This window comes from Erithacus rubecula, assembly GCF_903797595.1.
Source record: "Erithacus rubecula genome assembly, chromosome: 6".
In the NCBI taxonomy this organism is placed as follows: domain Eukaryota; kingdom Metazoa; phylum Chordata; class Aves; order Passeriformes; family Muscicapidae; genus Erithacus; species Erithacus rubecula.
In genome coordinates, this window is record NC_136688.1 from 25,651,841 (window position 1) to 25,677,341 (window position 25,501).

At 36.4% G+C, this 25,501-nt stretch overlaps 1 protein-coding gene across 1 annotated transcript in view; it reads left to right on the forward strand.

Moving 5' to 3' along the window:
* Positions 1-25,501, forward strand: part of STARD9 (StAR related lipid transfer domain containing 9) — an 89,281-nt gene that overhangs the window by 13,935 nt on the left and 49,845 nt on the right. The window contains 4 exon segments of the mRNA XM_079308002.1: positions 20,497-20,613; positions 22,532-22,564; positions 22,657-22,718; positions 23,196-23,308. Of these exon segments, the coding sequence (XP_079164128.1) occupies positions 20,497-20,613; positions 22,532-22,564; positions 22,657-22,718; positions 23,196-23,308 (325 nt within the window).

Consider the following 25,501-nt stretch of genomic DNA (forward strand, 5'->3'; position numbering starts at 1 on the left):
TTTCATTTCTGTCTGTTGTCAGTACAACTGTTCCTGAAATTTTGACCTGTATAATTGTGTTGTTTTTCACGGAAATTATAATTTAAGACCAAGTTGTTCCTATACAATTTGTATTTCTGTTAGTGATGAGGCAGGATTGTTCTTACTTTTGGGAGTCAATATTTGAAATACTGTCACATTTGGCTATTACCATAACTGTAGGTGAAATTCTCAACTGTCCTTTTTTCCTTCCTGGTACAGCAGTGTGAAAGGTGCTCTGTGAACTTGGGAAGTGTATTTTGTGTTTAGAAAGAAAATTATCTTTCTGAAGTACTTGGCACCAGATAAACTTCTATTTTAGGCATTACAAAAAAACAAGTCTTTAAATGTTGCTCTGTTTGTGTTTTCCCCCAGCCCTGCTTATATTTTCTTGTTTGTTTTGATTTTGTGTTCTTTGTGAGTTTGTCACATATACAAGTAGAAGCTTGCTTCTTAAAATCATTGGCAATATGGTTGGCTTTCTAGCTGGAATGGTTTGGTAGATGAAGTGCTGATAAATCCAGCCTGCCAAGTCAGTTTTAGCATTACTCTGGGAGAGAAATTATCAGGACTGCCAAATGGAAAATACAAATATTGGCTACAAATGTGAATTTTTTGTTCTTGTTGTTATTAAATACAAGTGTGACTGAAAAAGAATGTAAAATGCAACATAAACAGTGCAGCTTCCTTGCTGAGGCTGAGTAGCTATTTCAGATGCTGTGGAGAGCTTTGTGTTATCCTGCAATACAGTTTTAGCTGATAAAAACAGTGAGGGGGAAACATGAACCACACAAAATGGGGCCACAGAAAATGGAGAAATGGGCAGTAGTTTCTTTGCTTGTGCCTGATGCTGACTGAAAGGACACCCAGGGCTGCTCTGTGTTACTGCTGGGTTATGAGCCTTGGACATCTCTCATGTGAGATAAGGGAAGTCAAAAGATGGACTGGTGCTTTGGAAAGCCTGGAGTCACAAGGGAGTTTCTTGGGCTTTTTGCCTGTCTTTGTGATTGTAGAACCAATAAAATGTACTTCACATGTCCTTGAGAAGAGGCTTCTGTAATACTGCAATCTTACCCTGCTTTGGGGCATTTTCCTGCCCTCTTGCACTGCATGAATGAATTTATTGTACTGATGCCATGCTTGGAACCATTGCTGCAGTGCTGGGCTGACAGCAGTGATGCTATCAGCAGCCAAAGAAGGGGCAGTGCCACTGCCATCCTGTAAAAGCTTGCTTTCATCAGCTGACCTTGGATTGCTTTTCCCTTGAAGGTGTCCTGCCAAGTGTTATTATATGTGATTGATGTATTGGTTGAGGATGAAAAGAGATAAAAGTATCTGTCTTGAGATTTGTTTTTGCAGAATGCTGTCTTTTAGTAAACTGACTAATGTTTTTCCCCCTGTAGATGGATGTATAAAAATCAAGTCCTCACAGTTTCTTTGGTTAAGTACTCTGTGATAGTGTAATAATAGTGGAAGGGTTGTAAATCCTAGTGTTTAAGTAGGATTTTAAAGATACAATTCTACTTCTCTGAATACTTCTTACAGTTTCTTGCAGATGTTGACATTATACACTCCAGATTCCTCTCTCCTGCATTTCAGAGACATGTACACACAATACATTTTATTCTCTATGTATTTTGATCAAATACTTCCCAGGACTTGTAAGAGGCTTAAGCCTCACGTGTGCAAGTCCTTTCAAAGGCTGTTCTTTCTCACCTGTGCTTTATTTGTATTTTCCAAAAGGGGACTACATGTTGCCCATCTTGTATGTTTTTCATAATACATTCCCATAAGTATCTTTATTTTTTTAAAAAAAAGTAGGGAAAGTATTTTTTCACTTTAATTTGGGAAAAGCAGTCCTTGCAATACAGTAAACTGAGGAGGACCCATGTAGTAAAATCTGTAATGTTCATGTGACATTATATGCCTTTGCCTTTATTTTTTAACAGCACTGAAACCAGAAGCTCTTTTCCCTTCAAAAAGCTGGACCAATAATCAGAAATATAAATTATTTTTATGAAGTGTTATTGCATACATATTTATTAGGGCTGAATTTTAAAAGTAATTATTGCATGATTATATATGTATATATAGACAAGCTTTCTTGACTAGGATTATAGAAATAATGCAAGCCACCTTCTGTCTCTGAAAAGAGGAAAGTTTGCTAAATTAAAAATAAAGCTGTTTTTGACTACTGGAAGAGAAGCCCATCTCTGCTGGTGGCTGGGAAAGAGGCTTCTTAGCAGAGGTAACCTGCTGGATAAATGTTGGTTATGGAAGATGGCTTCAGGAACCCATGGATAGTCTACTGCTGTTTATGATTATTCTCCCATTTCAAACATCTGAGGAACTAGATAAGAGCCAAAGTTCTTGTATTTTTATTTCTCTCCTAACTGTGGTGAAATATGAAGTTACATACTCTTTCTAAGGATCATCCAGTAATTTATAATCTTCATTTAGAAGTCCAGTATAAATGGTCTGAATTCTTAGGTTTCATTTATAAGTTGAATAAGTTCTTCACAAAATATAAGATTTTTGAAATAGATCAGCTATACAAGCATTATTTCATTTTCCAAATAAGCTGAATTTTACAATATGACCTGTGGTTTTTAGGGAGCCACTTTGGAGGTCCTTGAGCCTGTTGCTTTTGTTTTCTCACTGGGAAGTTGAATATTTTGTGTTGATAGTGAGCTGAAGTGAGCAATGCTCACAGATGAGCAATTCTACCTCCTTGTTTTAAAGAGTTTTTTTTTCCTAAGTGGATTTGTTGATGTATAAACAAAGTAGAGAAATCAAGAAACACCATAAGGGAAGTCTTATTGGCTAAATCAACCAAACCCATGAACCACCAAAGGAAGAGGGAAAGGAAGCAGATCTGCTAAATCCTTCTAAATAGGGAGAGGTGAACCAGGCAGCAGGGTTACAGGCCAGAGAGAAAGACCAAAAAATTGTGTGGGACCAGAGAAAGAAAAGATAACAAATAAATATGGATAAAGGTCCAGGGACAGAACATTTGTGCAAAATATGAAGCGAGGAAAAAACTGAAATTCTAAAATATTATAGGCATTTAAGAGAAAAAGGTCATGCATGGTTTTCTGATCTTAACTCTGCAGTTTGTTACATGCATTTTCCATGGCTGTAAAAGAGTGAAGTTTTCCAAAACATCACTGTCAAACTACAGTTATAGTCTAAAAAAAAAATAAATCCCTCCACAAAAAGAAATACCAAACTCAAAAGACAAAACAAAACAAAGAGCCCTCAACAAAACAAACACAATAAAAAAACCCAAAGCCACAAAAGGTGAGGTGATGTTCCTTTTCCTGCCATTTTTGAGACAAAGTGTAGATTTTCTCTGTCACAGGTTGATGCAGAATTAGTTCAGTCTCACAGAGGGAAAATGCCAATTGTCTACACCTGGGCTTTACCACTTGCAAACAATGAAACAGTTTTGTCATCTCTCCCTGTATTTTTGTACCAAGGTTTTTTTGGGAAGTGTTTCTGATTTAGTGCAAAAAATTATTTTTTTTAGTGAAGTGGGGCATTTTGTGTGATTACTGCTTCCTTCCCATTCCCGTCCTGCTCAGATATCTTCAGGAACCTGTATGTAGTTCAGGATTGTTTTCCAAAGACAATGTTGGAAATCCATCCCCCTTTGGCAATTATATAATTATGGGACAATCCTTTCTGAATGATTCATTTTATATTTTCATTTTGCAGTAAAAATACTGTTTGATAATGTGGTTTTAATGTTATTTAGGGTTATAATTTTTATTCTTACAGGTAGACTCAAGCTTTCTGATTGTTTCTGCTGGTTGAATGTGATAGTATATAAGTGCTGTGAGACATTTATAGTTGTCTCAGAAACAAGCATCTAAATTTCAGCTTACTCAAATTTTTGTCTGCCATAGAAGAGCACATTTCAATCTTTTGAGCTTCCCTTGTAAAACCTAAAGTAGCTCTTAGTGAATGTTTCCCTGAAACTGTTTTAGCATCACTAAATAAAAGAAAATGTTTAAAAATGCTGCGAAACTTATGTAACTGCCCATTTAAATCGTACTGATGAAAAAAAAATACATTTCAGCTTGGAAAAAAATATTTCAGCCAGCACAGTTGAGCAGAATCATGAGGGTATTTTGCAGAAGGGTGAGACAGGAAGACATGCAAGCATTTAGCTGTTGTGTAGCTGGTTGCTATAGTCCCAGTCCCCAGCTGCCCTCCAGCCCCGGTTCCCATCCGGGCATTGTGTGCTCGGTGCCCACGGTGGGCACTGACCCACAGGATGTGCCAGCAGCTATTTGCACTCAGGGCTGCCACACATGGTGCTCTGGAGCACTCTGCTCCTTCTGATAACAGCAGTGTGTTCCATGACTGACAGGCTTTGAGGGGTAGATATAATGAAATCCAGGAGAGTGTTCAAGTTCCCAACCAGCACTGATTTCAGTGGGATCCAAAACTCTGACTGGGTTTTCCTGGAACACTTTCTGTAGTTTAATTTTTTTGTACCTTAGTGCAATGGTTTAATGGAGATGATAGTGTTTAAAAGGGATATAGTAGTTTAGACTTCAGAATTTTTTCCTCAGACTTTCTAAAGAGATAAATAAACTATATGCATATTGGTCAAAGAATTTTATATTTCTGGCTTGACTTGATAAGTGTGTCATTTTGGTTTGACACAGTATATTTTGTTTATGGCAGTGTGAATATTCTTTCAGTGTCTCCCTGAATGTTATCATTTCCAGTAATGCTGTGACTCTCAATGGCCCTTCTAAGATACATCCATAAAAGCCCTTGACCAAAAAGGCTATGGCCAAACAAAAAGATAACTGGCTTTGAGGTAAATCTAAGAAACATAAGAGTGCACTGAGGTTAAATAACTGAGTGATTACACCCTCTTGCATATTTTTCCCTGAAGGAATACATGGTCTTTTTTGAAGAGAAGTATTTGCCTATCAAAGAATAAAAATATTGTTTGCAAGATTTTGTTATGGATTTCCCTGTATGTGGAGGATGCACTGTGATGTGCCATGTGAAGAGTATTATCTTAATAAGTCAGGATGGCTTTATGTTAAGAAAGAAGTGAGAGTATAAAAAACAAATTTTATTGCCAATCTAGTGACTGCTCGTAATTTCTTGACTTTCTCACCGTGCTCCTTCCTATTCTTCAGCACTGGTTTACTCATGGAAGGGAAAAAACAAGAGTGATCCTTTTTTTGGCACTCTTCCACTGTGCATTTGAACCACTGAGAGTTTTACAAGATTGTTCAAAAGTAAGACATGTTCAGTTAAAGGTTGGTCATTTCTAAACTTTATATAGCAAACAGCACAGGCTCTCTTTGCCTGTCTGTCCATTCCACATGTCCAGCTAGGAAGTGCTCCTTTCTCTTCAAGCACATTATCTAATTACTTCTGTCTTTGGTTATAAATAGATTTACTGGAAAAATTATTCTTTGCTCTGAAGGCAGAAATGGGTGTTACTGATGGCTCATGTGATAGAATGCATATGAGCCCTGGAAAGAGTTTTTTTCATTTCTTATTTGTTTAAAAGTATCCTAAGTGCTTTCCATCATGTCTGGCTTCGCAGCATAGTTAGTTTTTATACTATTTTCAGCTAAGAAAAGTTGTTGGGGAAAGAGGCAGACAGACTTTTTCTTTAGTTGCTTGTCAGAGCATAACTGAAGAGTGAATAAGGAAACAGATGTTTAGGATGCAAGGTTTCAAATATGGCACTAAGTTTTTTTTTTTTTTTTTTTTCTGAGGGATTTGTTTATTTGTTTTACATGTTAACTGCAAAAGCTTAGAAAAGTTACACAACAGTATTGTTTGGAAGGAAAATATTGCAACATACTTTCCAACTCTTCATCAAATTAAGTCACTGTATTCCTTCTTCTTCTTTTTTTTTTTTTTAAGTGAAAACAAAGTCATGTTCTAAGAACTTTACCTGAGAGATCATTCCTCTCTAAGCTGAGCTTTGAAACTTCCATGTCTCTGTGCCTCTCCTGCAAGAACAAAGTTTTAAATTCTCTTGTAAATTATTGGGACAAAATCAAAATCTGTTATCCATGATATGAGCCTAATTATAAAAAATGTAACACAATGAACTTCTAATTTAAATATCTTGAGAAATTCTTCAGGTTTTTTTTTTCCTCTTTCTGTCCTCTCCCCCTTCTTGTCTTGTAAAAGGGAGAAAGAGAAGGCAGCAGCAGCTGTGGGTGTAAATGGCATTTTCGCACGAAATATTTGAAAAGCAGTAAGCATTCCATCCTTAAGTTTTTTTTTCTCCAATCCAGAGTGAGACAGCAGTGAAAAGGAGAGTGTGCTATAAGAAAAAGGCTTTTTGTGCGGTAATTGGATCAGTATATAGTGGATTATGGTGGAGGCAGGGAAGCCACCATGAGTGCATGTTATAGATCTTCTGCCAGCAGCACAGCTGCTGTGTTCAGTTTGTGATCCAATAAGGTCATTCTTTCTGGCTATACCAAGACTTCTTTGCTGAAAACTTCTCTGGGAACTATTGTGAATAATTGCAAACTTCAAAACAGGCTTTGTTGGAAGACAAAAAGAATTAAGTTGATTTTCAATTTATTATGGCATTGAATTAATTGATAGAAATAGTTGTATAGTTGTATGCATTCATAGGCAGCTATTGCCTAAAGCAGATACATTTCAAATATGAAGCCTAAACCAGAGTACATGAGAAAGAATTAAGCTGAGGGAAAGCAATAAACTGTTTAACAAACAATGAAATGAGACATTTTCTGACTATTCAATCTGCCAGTGCTCATGCTCACTGATTGTTTCCCTGCTAGGCACTGATCACTGCCTACAAGATGTACAGAGCACATTCTTTGCAATAGGCACTCAGTATAACCCACTAAATAATATTGAAAGGATCTGTAAATACCTTCAGCAACTTAAAAAAGGATCAAGTTCTTTGTGTTGTCAGGTGTTGTGCATTTTTGCAGTGAACCTGCACATTTGCATTCTTGAGCTACTTCTACAAACCTTGTGATTCTTGCATGTCTTACAAGTAAAGCCAAGGACTTGTACAATGAACTGCAAACTTTCTGAAGTCACCTGCAAAATATGTTTATTTGGATGGACATTTTTTTTACTTTTAAATTAACTGTGTTAACAGATGTTTTTAAGAAAAATATATTTTATATAAATAAATGGTGTGTGAATATTGATTGTTCTTTCTTACTTGCATAGGGATATTTACAGTTTAAATTCCACTATTTAATCACACCAGAGTTTTTCCTCCATGTTCATAAAATAGTGGCATTCCTTTCTTCTTCTAATCTAGAATAAGGACTATTTCATACTCCTTCTGTTTTGCAAATAGGTTCCCTTGTTCATCTGTAAGAATTTCCACAGCATGGCTACTCACAGAAGGGAAGGTCATATTCATGGTATTTCCAAGGCTGCAGATTGATCCAAGATTAGTCTCTAACTTGGAGTGGTTTTTCTCCAATCTTATCAATGCTATGTGAACTTTGGTTAGACTTGTCTTTTGGGAGATGAAATGATTGAAAAATTATTCTGAACTTCAGCTAAGTCTCCAAGATCATGTAGGTCTGTGAGTTCTATAGTCACTGGATAGATGGATGTTGATAGATTTGCTGGGAGACTTGGCCAGGTTTGGAGATTTTATTCTCTGGGTGTGAGGTTTTATTTTCTTTTAAGAGACAGGGCTGTGCTAGCATAGAATAGTGAGGTATGTTTATTGCAATAGCTGTGATTGAGTTCCACACAGCCAGTTTATTTATCTCTGAAAATGAGCCCTGTTTCTGACATGTTGGAGGCATGAGATTGGACATGCACATATAAGTAGCTGAAGTCTGATAAACCTAAGCAATATACATGTGTCCAATTTCACTGTTTATTAAAGTGTTTGGTATGATCAGCAGTCGATCATTTGTATTATAGCAAAAACAAACCCTTCCCTTTTATGTAAATTTGTGCTCACTATCTTCAATGGTAGCTGACTTTTATATTTTTCTGCTAACTAAGATGATATGCCTCAGTGAGATGTGTGTGTGGCCTTGAACACAAACTGAATGAATCATATTTTTGGCTGTATCTGAGGACCTGCATGTTGCCTCCCTAATCAGCTTGTTTTTAATCAACCAAATAGCCTGCCCTTGAGACCTTGTATGTGAAAAGCAAAATTAACATCTCCATTCAGTTGTGGCTTTTCTGACAAAGTAGTTCCTGGTGGCAGTTCCTTTATGTTGTGTAAGACAAAATTAATTCAGTCTAGGAATGCTTGTAAGTTGCCTCAAAATATCAAAATTGAAATTCTGAGTATCAGTTTAGGTTTTCTCATCCTCAGATGTACACACTAGTGTGGGAAAGCTCTCACTCTTTATAACTTCAGTATTACATTGTTAGGACATTCTCATCTGAAGGAGGGGAGATGATGTTCTGTATTTTAGATTTACAAATGCATTTTGAGGGATGCCTGACCAAACTACACCACTGTCATGTGAAATGGCTGGTTGATAATTTTTGGAGTGCTGGCATCTGTTGGTATCAGCTGTTCAGCTGATCAAGCTTGTGGTCCCCAAGCTGGGGCTTGCTTCCCTTGTGCTTTGGAGCTGGACCTGCCTGCACACTCCATCTCTCCCTGCACAGAGGCAGCTGCTGGTGATGGTGGGCAGCTAAGGTTACCCTGCATCATGCATGAAGTCCTCATGCTGCTTTAGTTAATCCTCTAAGGCTGTTTTTTCCCCAGTCTCTTATTTTGATGGTCTAAGTTTCATCCTGTTTCGTAGTGACTGGAAGTAATGGTCAGTGTAGTTCATCAGTGACTAATGTATTTCTTATTGACACATGTTGTAGTTTGTTTCCTAACAGAACACAAATTCTGCTTTGAAATGTATGACCCTCTGGATTTATTGACCTTTTCAATACCTAAGCAAGGTCTGAAACCCACTTGCTTTTGTATTTTTATGATTTTTCATTTGTTTCGTTGTTTTGTTTTGGTTTTTTTTTTTTTTTTTTATTGGAAGGAAGAGCATTTCTCATAGCTGTTTTGAAGTAGGAGAAAAGATGGAATCATGCTAAAGATCTAGAGAGAGGATTGATACAAATTTATCATTGAAGCAGTGATGGTTTTTTTCTTATTCTAGTACATTGAAATTCCAATCAAATGAAAGGGTTTGGTGAAGCTAGGTATCATTTAAAAGCAAAACATAGTCTTATTTGTGCAATGATTGGGAAATGCTCTAGTCCACAACTTGAGGCTGTTACTTTTTCAATTTTTTTTTTTTTTTTGACAGCTAACACAGCTGTATCTCTTAGCTATTTTTAGAGTGTCTTATAGCTCTAAAGCAAGAAATTAAAACTGAATTTTTAATTCATATTCAGAAAATTAGCAATTATTTTGATTTTTATCACTGGAAAATCAGATAATTTAAAGCCTGGGCTCAGGTAGCTTTTATATTTTTAACTTAAATTCAGCAGAAACTCAAAACAACTGTCAATGTCTTGAAGATACATTTAGTCTGAAAACAAAGATTTTGGAGGATTGCAAAAACTTGCTTTCAGCTATTCATGTCCTCCTTTACATAATTTCTGTGTGTTTGACTCTGTTCAGTACACCACAATGCTTTTATTGTCTCACTTCCTACAGCATGTCATTTGCATAAATTTGTTGCTTATTACAATATATGGAATGTAATCTTTTTCTATTCCATTTATTAAGAATGCAAGAGGCTTTCTGCCACTGGATTTCATTGGCATGCTGAGTTGAAAGAGGAAGCAAAAAGGATTAGAAGTTCATCTTGATTAGAAGGTCATCTTTTGCTCCTCATTTTATCAGAGTTGGTTTTTTTTGGGTTTTTTTGAGTTTTTTTTCTTATAGTAAACTGAAGCTGTATCTGTACAGGTTGTACCTGAGAGCAGGGAATATTCCATGAGCACAGCAGCTTGGTCATCCACAGAGCTAAACTGTTATTGTGGGTCCTGGTGCTGTTTGGCCTGGGATGGCTGGTACCTTGTAATGATTTGTAGGCACAGCCCAGCAGCTGGCAGGGACCAGGGGCATTCCTGGCTGGCAGTTTTCATGTGGCCACCCTTCCTTGGAGGCTGAGAGTGCTTGAGAGTCTGAACTTGGGCTGTTCTGTGCCATATGGGCTGGGCATGTTTAAATTGCTGCTGATGGCAGCTGGCTGAAGAGTTGTGGGTTGTGAGTTAATTATGGGGGCTGGAGTTTGCCTGCAGTTTGGCACCTTTTTTGCATGGCTATGCTTGATAGTGAGTATCAATAAATCAATAACTTTTTTAAAAAATATGTAGTTCACAAGATAACTAGCAGCATGCACATTGTAATGTTTTTCTGGGAAAGAATCTGAGTCTGCCTTTCTTGCAATCAGACTCTGATTAACAGATTAATTTCTAAAAATAAGGAAAAGTATTTGGGGAGAGAAATTATTTGATAACAGAAATAGAGGAAACAATCTTCCACAGAGAAAAATATTGTCTAAGTATGGTTTTAAAAGTCCTTTTCAAGTCAGGCTTTGACTTTTTCAAAGTGATTGAGGTACTAATAAAAGAAGTGTTACAAGTGAAATGCTTTAAATTGTACAGTGCATTGTGCTACTCTGACCTGTTTGGGCAGCTTTGATCAAAGCAGACAACCATTTTTAAAGAATTTGCAGATGCTTTGGCCTTCTTTTGATGTGAGAGCAGCATATACAGATCTTGAATGTAAGAAACACCCAATGCTTCTGCTGAAGTCATTACACTGAAAAGGGAGAAGTCTGAACTGAATTCCCAAGGAGATGGATGGTCATCTTAAACAGCAGAACTGTTTGGAAATCATCTACTAACTTCAGCACAGGGTCATTATATTCAATAGTCTTTTGAAACAGAAGCAATATTCTCTAGTATCTGAATTTCTAACTGAATCAATGATGTGACTGTTCTCTACCCAAAAGAGAAAATAGTGCAAGTAGAAATTTAGATTAATAGGTTGGCATATTTGAGAACATCCTGAGGTTTTATGTGAATCTTTTCCTGAATCAGTTTATTGTAGTAAGACACTTGTATTAAAAAATAATTGAGACATTTAAAATGTATTGATTTAGCATATGCTCCATACAATAAATTTATGTTGGGATAGAACTGACAATTAAGTTGCAATCATAAGTTAAAAAATGTATACCTCATTATAGACTATTGTACCAATAAGAAAAGAATATGTAGAAGGTTGGCTAGTTACTTAAATCCTGCAAATGCATTAATGTCCTGCATTTCAATCCCTTGTGACTATGTCTTCTGAACATTTAGCTATCTGCCTCTTCTCATTTCTTGCACATTTTAGTGGGCTGCATAGCATAAAATCTTAGTTTGTAGAGGAATTAAATTTAATGCATCTTCAAGAGCTTTTAATGCTGATGAAATTCCTTCATCCTATCTCATTTTTCCATATCAAAACTTTTATGTATTTTATTAGTTGGGGGAAAAAAGATTCTGGTTTTCTTAGATGATCAAATATGTCCCTCTGAATATTTTAAAAGTTTGTTTGTTTTCTCCTCCCCCCCAGAAAACATCATGTCTGAGAGGGAAACTCCAGTATTTTCTTCACAGGCAGTGCCTTGCCATAATATTATGATTTTTTTTTTTTTTTTTTGACAGCTTGCCAAATAGTCTTTGTTCATCTTGGTAGTACCAATGATTTGGTCATTACCAGGCTTGTAATGACACACAAATATGTGACCTTAATTGGGACATGGAGATTCCCTGGTTCTGATGCCTGGGGTTTTTAACTGATTTTTAGAAGAGCTGCATGTTTTAATTTTTGAAAATATATGGTGTTGTCCTTTGCTCTATGGGGATAGTTGAGCTCTTCTATACTTTACAAACATTTTTTAGAAGTTTTACAGGTGATGTGAACCATCTTGCCTTTTGCTTTATGATGGTGTAACAAAGCATAGTATGAACAATTGGACCACCTTCATAGTATGCCTTGCCCAGATTTAAGGCTGGTGTGGTATGAAGTGAAAGGGTAAGGGAAGGACAGTATGAAGCAGTATTTTTGTACAACCTGAATAATTTCTGCCCCTAGGAGAGCTTAAATAAAAATAACTGATACCCTGCACCTGTTTTTTTTTTTTTAATGCAACATTTCTATTCAGGTAAGCTGTGGCAGTTCATGGCAGTTTTGGCTGTAAATATGCAGTGCTTGTAAGTTGGAAGTGAACAGAATTCTAATCACCTTGCAAAGAGCAGAAATAACAATTTACTGAACCACTAGCCCTGTCAAACTTTATTCTTAGTATATTGTTGAGAATAGGATGCCAAAACCTCTCTCTGTGAACCCATTAGTCACCTTAAATTACCTCCTGCTGTTTGGATTCTCCTGGAAACTGCTAAAAACCATAGATATTTAGAAAGGACTTTTTTTTGTACAGCTCCAAACCATTTTTAATTTTTTATTTTTTTTAAGTTGTGGGATATACCATGGAAAACATTATCTTTTTTTTCACACTAAAAGAAACCACTCCAGTGCCCTTCTCTGGACCCACTCCAGCCCCTCCATGTCTCTACTGTAGTGAGGTGCCCAAAACTGGGCACAGGGTTTGAGGAGCCCTGCAAATATTCTAGAAACTGGCCCTGTCAGAAGGCATGTACTTTTATGTCTTTATTTTAAGTAAGCTAGCAACAGAAATAAGAATCTCTCAGATGATTATAGTCCTAAGTCTGTTGGCTGTAACTAGGAGGATATTTTTTTCCTTCCTGTGAAACAGAAGTAACAACTGTGTATTATAATATGACCTTTAAACCTTCTCATCTCCTCAGTTATGGAGGCATAATATCTTTTAAACAAGAAACTGCTGCAGTAAAATGCCAATGCTTCTGGTTTGTGCAGTAACAGCATATAATTTTTCTAGATGACAAACATTGCTTTGTTAACAAAGTATACTGCTGCAACTTGTTTAACATCCCAATTTATAAACAGAATATGTTTCTAGATTGTAGTGTAGAATCAGCTCACAGGTTGGATCCAATCTCATCATTGTAATTGTAAAGAACTGAAATCTGAGTAAGGACCAAGCACAAAAGAGCTCCATGAGCACTTGCAAGGTTCTCCCCAGATTAAACAATGCCAAATAAAGAAAAATTACTTCCAGAAGCATGATGTGAAGTATCTTGGGTTGAGTACCATTGAAATGAAGTCACTGCAGATAGTTTTACAAACAGAAGATGCCTTGTAGGATTTCTGCTGGCATTTTAAAAGAATTATTGATATAAATAACTATTTTCAATGTCTTTTCTTTTGTTTAATTTTTATTTTGTTCTCTTGTATGAAGGTGAAAAATGAGCTGATTGCTAGGAAAGTATATTTCATAGGCTTAAGAATTGTTTTACAGTGTTGTAATTTTAAGAGCTGGTGATCTAATAGCAAAAATATCAAATTGAGCTAGATGACACATGAAAAGAGAATACCAATTTCCAGCTGAAGGGAAAAAACTCAGAAATCTGTCTTGATAGTGTCATTGTGCTGTTGTCTGAGTATCACAAAAAGTTGTTAGCCCAAACTGAATTACTGAAAAATGTAAAACTACTTTTTCCTTCTGCCTCCTGGTGATAAAGTGAAGGCATAATATTTTTTCCATCTCCATCCTCAGTCTTCTCACAAAATTAAGGGGAAGTTATTTTCAGAGACACAGATGAGAATTGGTATTTGTCTCTGCTGTCTTGTAAAAAAAAAATATAGTAATTTTGTGTTGTTTTTCTTTTCTTTCCTTTCACATGGAATCACAGACATCCACAAATGACCTGGGATCTTAGCCAAGAGCTGGCGGCGGTGGGAGAAAATGCAGGATATTTATAACTTCATTATAATCCATTATTTATTCCTTGCTCTCTTCATTGCAAGAGAGATATCATTCAGTATTAAAAAAAAATGCTTAACTGTCACAGTATTTATTTTGCTTATTTAAAGAGGATATCAGTAAAACTGTTCTCCCTTTTTTTTATTTTTTTTTTTTCTTTTCAGTAGCCATTCAGGCACAGATAACGATGGTAGCACAACATTTAAAGTGACAACTTGCATTATCTTTTTGGCATGAAGTGATATCTAGGGCAGGGGAATGAGATGTCTAAAACATCTGGCCATGGAGTAAAACAGTGTGACTGTAGAGAATATTGTGTTGCTTCTTCCAGCTGTGACATTAACCTTTGTTAGACCTTTTGAAAAACTGAAGATTTTAGCTTCCCCTGTGCTTCCATTATTGAATGGTCTGGCCCAGAATTCACTCATGAAAAATTTTCCTTCATGGGATATTGCTGGCACTGGTCTAAGTCACAGTGTTACTGTTCTGCTGTTGAAGATGCACAGAAATTAAATCTGTGCCTCTGACATCCAACCCAGCACTCAAACCTGTAGTCCCTGATTTTGGGACAGAGTAATGAAACCAATTAGTTTCTCATCTGCTCATTAAGTGGTTTGCAGACAGTGTTGCAAGTTGTGTGGAGCTAGGCATTTGCTTCCAATCTTCTTCCTTTCCCTAAGAATGCTTACTGAAATTTTTTACCTAATTTTAAAGAACCCAAAATCACAAAATGCTATGTGTGAATCTTAAAGTATTCATTAATAAAGCCAAAAATTGTCAGGTGTTTTTCAGTGTAGAAAGCTTTATTATGACAAATGGAGCTGGACTGTGCTAAATCAATACTGATGTGGTGTCAAATCCTGTAGTGTTTGGATTATATGGCTATCACATTATAATTGCTCTTCTGTAAATCAGTGATAACACAATAGGAGTCCCTGTTGGAAAGGAAAATACATGTGAGGTATGTCCTTTTCTACAGGTAGATGAAAAATTACACAAGTTGATGTTTACAGCAAAATACCAGAAATTTTATGAAAAAGAAAGGGAAAAAAGAGATAGAGAGTGGAGTTGTGCCCTTTATGATGAAGCAGTTTAGTGTTTTTAAAAGTTCAGGATCTATCAGAATATTTATAAGTGAGGCTGATGTGGTAAGCACAGATTTTTCTTTTTTTAAAATGAGAGATTTTTTTAATGAGTGAATAAGCCGAATCAGAATCTAATATTCTCCCTCCTGTTCCCCCCAGAAAATAATAGATTTGTCACATATTATCTGTGACTTTCTCTAGTATTTTTATTTTATGGTTTCTCCTAAATACCTTAATCAAGCTTAAACTTCCATGCTGTCAAATTTAGTGTGTGTGTATATTACCACACAGAGCAGACAGTTTTTTTTCCCACTGGAAAAAAATTTACACCTGATAAGATGAACAAAGAAATAATTGTTGTCTCTCCCAGGGAGAATTGAAGCACAAAGGGGTTTGGGGACACACAGGAAGTCTGTTGGCTGAGCCAAGAACAGAAGTGTCTCAAGCTCTGGTGCAAAAGCCTCTGCCAGGGCCAGGCTCCTTGAGCTGGAGAGAAGCTGTCCCTTTCACAGCCCTGCTTCCGACCGGGCTAGAAAAGGAAACTGAAAAGGCAGGGCAGAGAGAAGGAAAAGAAATAATCCTGGTTGTGAAGCTGTGCCCTCTTGTTAGGAGAGAAAAAGCTTTCCCAAACTAACCAAGCGATACCTTCCCCCTTCCGCCTTCTCCCATTCAAAGCCAGAAGTAATGTTGCTGAAGTAATGCGAGTGTCACAGCCCGGCCTCCTGTGGCACCGAGCCGCACAATGCGCTGCCCTTGGCCGGCGCTTCCTCTGGCCGTGCACACACAGCCCTTCCTTCGGCTGACATGGGGCTGATGATTGCCAAGACAAAGCACGTGCAGAAAAAGCCTTGCCTTATATCCTAGATTTGTTTTTACATATTCCTTCCTTGCATTCTCTTTCTGCCTTTTAATTTAAATTAATTTTGAGGGGTTTGTAAAGATTGTGGGACGAGGGCTTTCATCATTTTGGCAGGAATTGCTTTGTTCTGTAGAACTCTAATGAAATATTTTTTTCACCTTAAATCTGAGTCTTGGATGCTACATTTGAGATGTAGCAGCAATTTAATTAAACACAATTTGGTTGTAACCCAAATAGCAAGAGCTTGAGGCAGGTAAGACTCTGGAAGGAAAACACACCAGATATGAAATGCAGCACATCTGTGGCAAGCAGACACTACAGCACTGAGCCTCTTGGGCTTCATGCAACACACAAGCTGCCCTGCCCTGTTTGCTGAGTATGATGGCGTTTGTGTAATAAATAACAGCACCTCTTTAATACTTAATTCATTCTGTAGCTGCATCTGCTGCAGTTGTCTTGATACTCAGAAGCTTTCTATCTACTGATAAGGAGGTTTTCCCTTGGCAAATCTTGAATGGAAATCAGGCTGTTGAGTTTTTTCAACACTTAAAAAGTCAATTAAAGTTGGTGGTCAGAAGCTTTTTGCCATGTGTTTTGCTTCAGTTGAGTCTTTTCCACTTTCATTAAACTGGAGTATTTTAAAAGCTGTTTTTAAATTGGGCTGTGCAAGAAGAAAACTGTCTTTTGATTTTGGTCCTGGCTATTAGCTGTGGGAATTTATCTTAGTATTCTTACTTTAGCCTAATATTTTGCAGTAAAACTGTATTGCTTCTGGTGAGTTGTCAATGTTGATGCTTGTAAACTATGCCTATAATATGTAGCAATTTTATTTATTAAAAATCCTTTTTTTTAATTTTTTTTTTTTTTTCCTTTACAAAATAAACTCTCTTGAAATTTCTGAGCTTTCCAACTTTGGTTTAATGTCCTAATGTTACTATTATACATTGGCCATTTCAGACATTGTCAAATAATAAAATAGGTGCTGTCCGAATAAGACTTGATAAACTATTTTATTAACTTGTTGCTCCTTAAAGTTGTAGCTTCTTCCTTCTGCTTTCCCCTCCCTTTTCCTCTGTTTCAGCCAAAGTTGGTCCTTGCTTGTTCATTGTTCTCAAAGCAAAATGCAAGTCTTATTTCCCAAAAATTACTTAAGACCAAAAAAGCCCCAAGTGCCAGAAAATGGTTATTTATCAATATTGATCCCTTACATTTGCAAACTTGGCATTACATGCTATACCTGGAAGTTTACTGGATATTTTTTTTGTGTGACTCTGAGACTGGGCTTAAATGACTTGAAAAAACATACAATTTCTTACATTATTAAACCCCAGAGTATTACAGTCAATTTACTGTCAGTTAAAACAAATGCTTTTTCTCTCTTCTTGCAATCCAGGCTCTGATTGGACTAAGAAAGGAAAGTTTTATGCTCAGGAAATTTATATTGCCAAATCTTAATTTCTGCTAGAATTACCCCATTATCTTTGAAATTAAAGCATTTATTTGTCTAAGAGGGACACTACCAGAGAATAAAGAGAGTCCTTTTAACTTCTAATGTATGTACTTGTTGTCATCAGCTGTGCTAGGTATCTATTCAATGCAGAATAATTTAAAAAAAAGTCAAAGGTACTGATATTAACTGAGCCTTGTGTTACAAAATAACAAAGTAGCATTAGAGGACAATTTAATTGCCTCCAACATTTCGGAGGAACAAAAGGAAAGCTGACAGTCAACACACTTGTGTCTGTCTTAGTGTGTGTCACAGAGGGGTTATGGATTCAAGGGATTATCCACAGGCCATTGGTTTGATAATAACTAAGGAGTCAAAGAATATAAAAGAAAAAAGGTCTTTATAATATGCACAGGCAGTTGGGAGAAACAGAATATGCTAAAACTTCTTTTCAAAAATAAATAGGCCTTTTAAAACAAAAGGAAACAAAAGGCTTCACACTTTTAATATCCAAGAAAAAAATTCAGTTTAAATTAAAGTCCCAAATCATTATTGTTAATGAAAAAAATATGAAAATTCTATCCCTTTTGGTTAGTAACTGGATATGCTCCATGCCATATTTTACTTTTAGCAGTAGAAGAATTATATTCCAGAAAGAAAATAGAGTCATCTATCTGCTAAGACATATTTGTACACAGACATGCAGGTCTAATGTGACAAAATGTGATAGAACTTCAGGCTAATAAATAAGTTATTTTTCAGTGTCCTGATAATTCACTATTTAAGAAAGATGTAAAAAACTCACTATAAATTTTGACTTTTAAGCTGGCAAAGGACAGCTGAGAGAAGATTTTGATTTTGCTGTCCAAATGAGAAAGAATCAGAACGGATTGCTGCTTGCTTCTTTTAAATCTCCTGGTAGTGAAAAATAGTGTTATGCTTATTACTCACAAATCTAATTGCAAAACATGTTTCCAATTTCTAAAAAGGAAGCATTTTACTACTCTAGTATTGTGAAATTCACTTTATAAAGGTTCATGCAGCAGGGAGAAGAAATATCTTCTGATACTTGGTTATCACTGTTCCCTAAGGCTTCTTTGAAATCTTCTAGACTCCTTCAATTCTTTTATCTTTTGGTAAGACAAGGTGCATTTCCTGTTGATATTCCTCATATACAATTTAAAAAATGAGCTCTGTGAAAAGGTTAAAATTCTCAAGCATTCTTGAAGAAGCAACCTAAAACCATGCCTCAGTTTGTTCTACCAAAATTTATTTTGTTTTGAATTGAGTAATAAGTCCTGATTTTCTTGTCAAGGGTAACCTGACACTAACTGCAGATTTTTGATGTAGATTTACTTTGTGTTCCATACTGACTACAGTTTATACTTAATAATTTTAGATTTTTCTAAAGAGTTTCAGAGGTTATTTGCAGAGTGGCACATTCATTTAACCTCTAATACATTTTTATTTCAAAAGAAATAAATAGGCAGTCTTTCTAGTCTTCAGTTGTAAAAAGGATTAACTCAATGGTGATAATTTGACAGTTGCCTTAATGCCCTCCCATAACTTTTTCAGAAAGGCATGTTTTTTTTTCCCACTGTTAGTGCTGTTGACAAGTGACAAATTGTAGAATGTTTCACAGATCACCATGGGATATGGACCACATACAGCTGGGCAAGTGCAGGGGAAGGACATGGCAAGGCCAGTTGGGGTTGGTTGAAAGGCTCATTTTGCAGGGAACAAAGTGAGCAATGCCAATCATGCTGAGCAGCCATGCAGGGAGCACAGGGCTGGCTCAGCCAAATGCAGTTCCCTGCAGGAAACCACATCCAACTCTGTTCCTCGAAAAACCTCATCTTCCTGAAGCTGCATTTCAAATGTGAGACATGGAGGAATCTTTTCCCTGCCACCCCCACCCAGTGATTAGCAAAGTCTGTGTTTCAATCTGTTGTATCATGAAATATGTTAGTACATATGCCCAGAATGATTAATCAAAGGACTTTTTGTATAATCTACAACTGTTATTGCTGATGGGTATTTGGACTAATGCCTCTGATATTAGAAAAAGCTTTGATTTCAATTACTCTCTTTCCTTTTTAATCAAGTAATCAATTCACTGCTGTGCTTCAATTTGCCACTTTTTCTGCAGTACACCAAAACAAACAGGCTTTTCTGATTAAATTGAGGCTATATTCAATTAAATTAATTGTAATTTATCCTTAGAAAAGGAGAGAGAGTGTAATTTACCAGAAAGAAGCTAAACAAGACAGTACTAATCAACTCTTAATAGAAGTTCAGTAAATAATTTTTTTGAAATTCTGATGCATCACCATCCTAGGGTTATGTCTCTGTTTTCAGAGTATCCAGTTTTGCTTGTATTATGTCTTCTCTCAAGGCCTAATTAAAAAGTCTGATTTGAAACATATTTGAATTTAAGTGTCTGAGTAAACATGTATGTTTAATATAGAATAAATATAACAGCTTTAACTGAGACTTGGAGCTAGAGATCTTCTTTCATAGAGTCCAAGAGTTTGATCATGATGTGGGTCACCTCTGGATTAACAAAAAAAAAAAAAAAAAAATGGAGCAGGGAAAGTAGAAGGGTATTTTGGCAATGTTGGCCCAACTTCAGCAGCCACAGTAGGACCAGTGCAAGCTTTGGAAGTCCTGAGAGGGTGACAAGAATTTGGTGGTAATAAGTCCTGGCCCTACAATGATCATAAAAAGACACATCACTGTGTGTTTGGTGTGAGAAGATAAAGCATGCAGCCCCTAGTGGTTTCACTTACTGACCAGATGTGTCAGATGGAAATATTGCTTGGCTGAAATCTGCATGCAGGTTAGAGTTGACTTCCAATATATAATTTTGATGCTGAATTTCTGTAATGGCATCAAAGAGCATTGATCATGCCTTTCTCATTTATGATGAGAACTGTAAACACTCAGGGTAGGAAAGATCCTCAAGAATTCATGTAGTCTGAATACAAAATAAGAGATATCAGGCAGGGAAGCACTTGAACACTACTGCTCCTTGTCAGCACTGTGCTTGGCTTGTCAGTGTCTTAAGGAAGATCTAACAAGTGAATGCTGAGCCCTCAACATTGAGTTTGGTAAAATAGAAAGACAAATGTGTGAAAATCCTTGTTCCCATGGAGTTATTACAGGAGCAAGATCTGCAAGCAATGAAGAGTGTTTGCAGGGAGATGTATTCTTCATGGACTGTTTTATTTCTCTTGGTCTTTTCAGGTGTTCCAGGACCTTGGCACTTCTGTGTTGTCTGGTGCATTTAGAGGATACAACATCTGCCTCTTTGCATATGGACAGACAGGTTCAGGAAAAACTTACACAATGATGGGAACACCTGTGAGTTACACCATTCATTTTAAACTTAGGGTGAGGGCAGGATTTCTAGCAGAAATATTGTTTTATTTTTGAACTGTGGTTGTGCTTGTTGAGCAGGATGCTTATACATGTTTTATTCAGTTTTTAAATATATAAAATGTGAGTCTTTGCATTTAGGTTAAATACAGTGTGTCAGGTAAAAATATTAGAAAGTATGGTGTAGATTAAACTATTAGATAATCTTCTTACTAGATATGAATCTTATCACAGAATTAGAGGACAAAAAGAAATCAATACCCCTGAATAGTTCTGCATTTTACAAACTGTAACCCAAGATAATACAAAATATTCATTCTTATGTGATATTTTGGCAATCTGATTTATGCTGAGATTAAGTTACTTTCACAAACAAAACTGGGTACAATTCTCAGTAATAGTTTTGTAAAAGGCTTGATTATTACTTGTAATATTGGTCTGTGGAAAGTAATACTTCACTTCCAGTTTTAACATGCATTTGAATGGAATTTACAGAAGCTGTGACATTTTGAGATTGTCTACCAGGCATCATCTAAAGTGCATTTTAATCTTGTTACTCAGATTGATGGAGTCAGTTTATGATTTTCTGTGTTTTGCTGCAACAGAAGGCAATTTGATTTTTATCCATGAATATTCTTAGCTGTTGGTGAAACATACTGCTAAAAAGAAAAACAAATAATAATTTGCACAAGGGGACCAGTATTTTCTACATCCATGGGATTCAATTTTTAAGGTGAAATAAGGGCAAAATGTGTTTAAACTCCAAAGATAATAGTCCTGTTCTAACATAGTTTGTTCTTTTGGCAAGATTTTGGATTTTTGAAGTTTTATTTCCTCAATAGACATCAATAATAGGATTTAGTTACATTATTACTAGATTCTCTATTAATTTTATATGAAATCAGGTTTTATGCCATAAAAGCTTGAAGAATAGTTAAAATTTGGGTGGCCAACTAGGATATTTATATTACACTGTTTTGAAAATATCTTAGCAATTCAGGATAGCTACACCTTGAAATTATCATTATTTTCTAGGAAGTTTCTGGGTGTTGCGTTTCTAAGAGATTTCTTGCTTTTAAAAAAATTCCCCAGTGCAATACTCCTTTGAGCTGATCTTTAATAACATGTGTTCACTGTGAGAGTGTGTTCCAGTGTTTGGTATTAACAGAACTTTTGTCCATGGTGGTCCACTTGTTGAACTGGGATTTTCTTCTTTTAATATAGTTTCAAGTGTGGCTTCTGAAGAAAAGTATTTCATGCTGTTCAGCAAGCAGAATCCACCTAAGCCCTGGTGTCTTTCCCAGGGTGTGTTGGCACTGCAGTCACTAAAGTGTGAGCAAGCAAGTCATAAAGGAAATTAATCACACAAAACCACACTGTTATTTCAGTGCTGTGTAGACTGTTGGGGCAAAATTTAAATCACCTAGTCTGGGTATTGTTAGCAGCCCCATACCCTGTTCTCTCTGAGAGACAAAATTTATAAATCTAGAATATAAAGCTGTTCCAAGGCTCCTCTGTGATACCATAACATGAAAAAATAAAAGTAGAATATGAAAACCCTAAAATTATTCATGAGCAATCAAGCTAGTTTGAGTGCTGGCCTGACTTCATCTAGTCTGCAACACCTCTGACATAGACATGTCCACTATCAATACATCAAACAGCTTTTGGATTTAACCCAAGCTTCTAAACTTCTCATCAATGCTCTAAAATTACTTTTGGTATAAATAGCTGTGCTGTTGTGAACTACACTCCATGGCTGCTTGTGTTGCAACCCACCATACAGTTATTACTGCACTATGATTCTGTCCTTTTCTTAAAACTTGGCTTCTGTTTAAAAATAGGTTTTGCATGACTACTAGAAAATAAATTATTTATTTTTTTTTCTGTTTATTATTTGAAGGCATCCATTGGGCTGACACCTCGTATATGTGAGGTAGTTTTTTTTATTTCTTCACTTGAATTTGCTTAAGAAGTTAGATTTTTCTTAATGTATTTTAAATTCACATAAACTTCTCATTTGTGAAGGGCCTCTTTTCAAGGAAGGATGATTACTCAGACCAGATGGCATCGTGCAGGGTAAAAGTCAGGTAAGTGTGTCACTGTTTTGGACAATAGTATGAAAGCTTTTAACAGCATGCTCCTGTGATTGAACAAAGTAAAGGCTAGTCTATTTTGTTTCTGTTTTCTTAGAAGATTGTAGTTTTGGAATGAGGGGAAGAACACAGGTGAATGAAGAGAAAGTATAGGGTTTAGTTTTCCATTTAAGTATAGTTCTTTGGATGCTGTCTGTTTACTTTTGTATAAACAGCTGAAATAGGAATGCAGTGAAAATGTAGTTGCTTTGTTGAACTCCTAAATTGAGCCATAATACTACATTCCAGTCTTATTCCTTGTTCCTTTGGACCTAATAAAGCATCGTGTTTGGAAATCTCAGGATTTGAGCCCACTAGTGCAAAAAATCTACATAAGAGTCAGTCACATTGTCTAAATATACAGTTACTCCTTTTGTTTTGTTTGTAGTTGAGTGAATTTAATTTTCCTTTTTTTTTTTTTGTTCTTTTCAGCTTTCTGGAAATCTATAACGAGCGTGTCCGAGACTTGCTGAAGCAGCCGGACCGCAAGAGACCTTACACACTGCGGGTTCGAGAGCACCCCGAAACAGGGCCCTATGTGCAAGGTGAGATGGCTCAGCCAGCACCATGCTGCAAGGGAATGTGTGTCAGGGCTGCATGGATCCTGCATGGATTCCTGCAGTGACCCCAACTGCCTCTGCTCTTCAAGGGTTACTTTTCTCAAGAGTTTTTCTGTGTATGATAATCCCTAGTACACTGAGAGCTTTGCCTCTATAACCCATTTATCTATCTATCTATCTATCTATCTATCTATCTATCTATCTATCTATCTATCTATCTATCTATCTATCCATCCATCCATCCATCCATCCATCCATCCATGCATCCATGCATCCATCCATCCAATCTCTGTTATCCTACTGCCTGGATGTCCTGCACTCTCTGCCTTTCCAGCCATAGATCATATGGGAGTCATATTATTTTTCTTTTATTTTAAATAAATATTAACTTAAGAAATCAAGCAACATTATCTCTAAATGGGTTTTCCAGACCAGCCTAAGGTCCCTTCGTATATGTTTTATACCTTGGCAACAGAATATACATTAAAAAGAAAAAAGTAGATGAATTTGACTGTTTGATGTTGCAGAGCAGGCTGTGAGAAGGAATGAAAATGTCACCCAAGTGAAAACCTCATAAGTATGATTTTCAGTTGCCAGCTTTTTCAGTTGTCTTTCTTACTTTAGTTCTCACCCTCTCTCTCATTGTTTTTCTACTTCCAGTTTATTTTCAGTTTTGATTGGTGCTTTCACCTTTCTTATACCTTTACAATGCAGTTTGGCCTTTGGTATTTCATAAATTGGTTGGCTCCTAGTGTAAAGTTTTCCAGCTACATTCCCATGTATGTGACAAAGAGTTGACAAAAATCACATCTCAAAGTCAGTGTAAAATCATACAAAGTAGATTTCCAGTGAAGATCAGAAGGAAGAGTGTTTTCCAAACAGGGATTTTGTTTAGAAAGTAAATGCATACATTTCCTTTTTTTCTTGCCTTATATCCAGTGGACAGAATTTCAGATTAGGCTCTGGTATCACTGACCCTGCCACTGCTTGGCTGGCCACCAAGTGAGTAATAACACCAGGGGTATGCACTTAGTACACAAAATGCACATCACATAGAATTTTATGGATCCACATTAGAGCAAACACTCATTTGTCCTGACTTCTAAATAGAGTCCTTGTCTGTGTTTAGTGAATTTCTCTTGCTCTCCTTGGTTGACTTGTCTCCCTATTTTTCTTTATTTCACATCACATGGCTTTCCTTTCTCCAGAGATTTAAGGAAGATGTGACAGCAGACAGAGTGACTTGACTGTGTGATTGGAAGGAGCCTGATTGAATGGAGCCCAGCTCTGATTCCTTGGACACCTGCTCTATTGGTCACTGTACATCTAACAACTCATGGATGTTAGCAATTCCTCCTCCCAAAATTTGAAATCAGCACTTGCAAAGTGTTGAACTTTCATGGTCCTGCACACAAGGGCGTATCAGACATTCTGGTTCTTTCAGCTCTGCTTTTCCAGCACATCAGCATCCTCTTTTAAGGAGACTTGGAAAATAATAGATGAAATGATGGTCTCATTAGTATGGAAAATATAACTATTTGAAAAGCAGATTCATAGACATTTAGCTTTTATTGAGGGCTTTCCAAGATTCTCTTTCTACCTGTTTGTTACTGGAGGACTTCATTGTTGATGGAGTTCAGATACTAATTATTTTATTTTAGAAGCTGCTCATTCACCACACAAGAAAGGGTCTTTAAACTGCTTCCTTCCTTGGCAATTTCCCTCTCTTTTCTCAATTCTTGTATCTCCAGTGATTCCTTGGCTGCATATAATGGAGTTTCCCTGTTTTAAAAGAAAATAAAGTTATAGCTTCTGCCAATGGGCTGGCTTGCCTTTTGTCACTGTTTTGTCTTCATCTGGAACCTTCATCTTGGGATTCCAGGCCAATTCTGTCAGTTCTTTTTATATTCTATTGTGGCTTTTGTTGATGTTGTTGCTGGGTTCCTTGGGGGATGGGATTGTTTGTTGGTTTCTATTGTGGTTTTTTTATTTACCCATTTTGAATAAGGATTTTATACTTAAATTTTTGACTGGAACAATTTTATGCTAGAGCTCTGAAATATACCAAAAAAGTTCCCAGTTGATTAGATTTTGGAAACTAAGAGGAAAAGATAATGGTAGTAGATTAACCTAGATAATATTTTCCACTTTTGGCCACAGTTGTAAATTCAGTTTTAA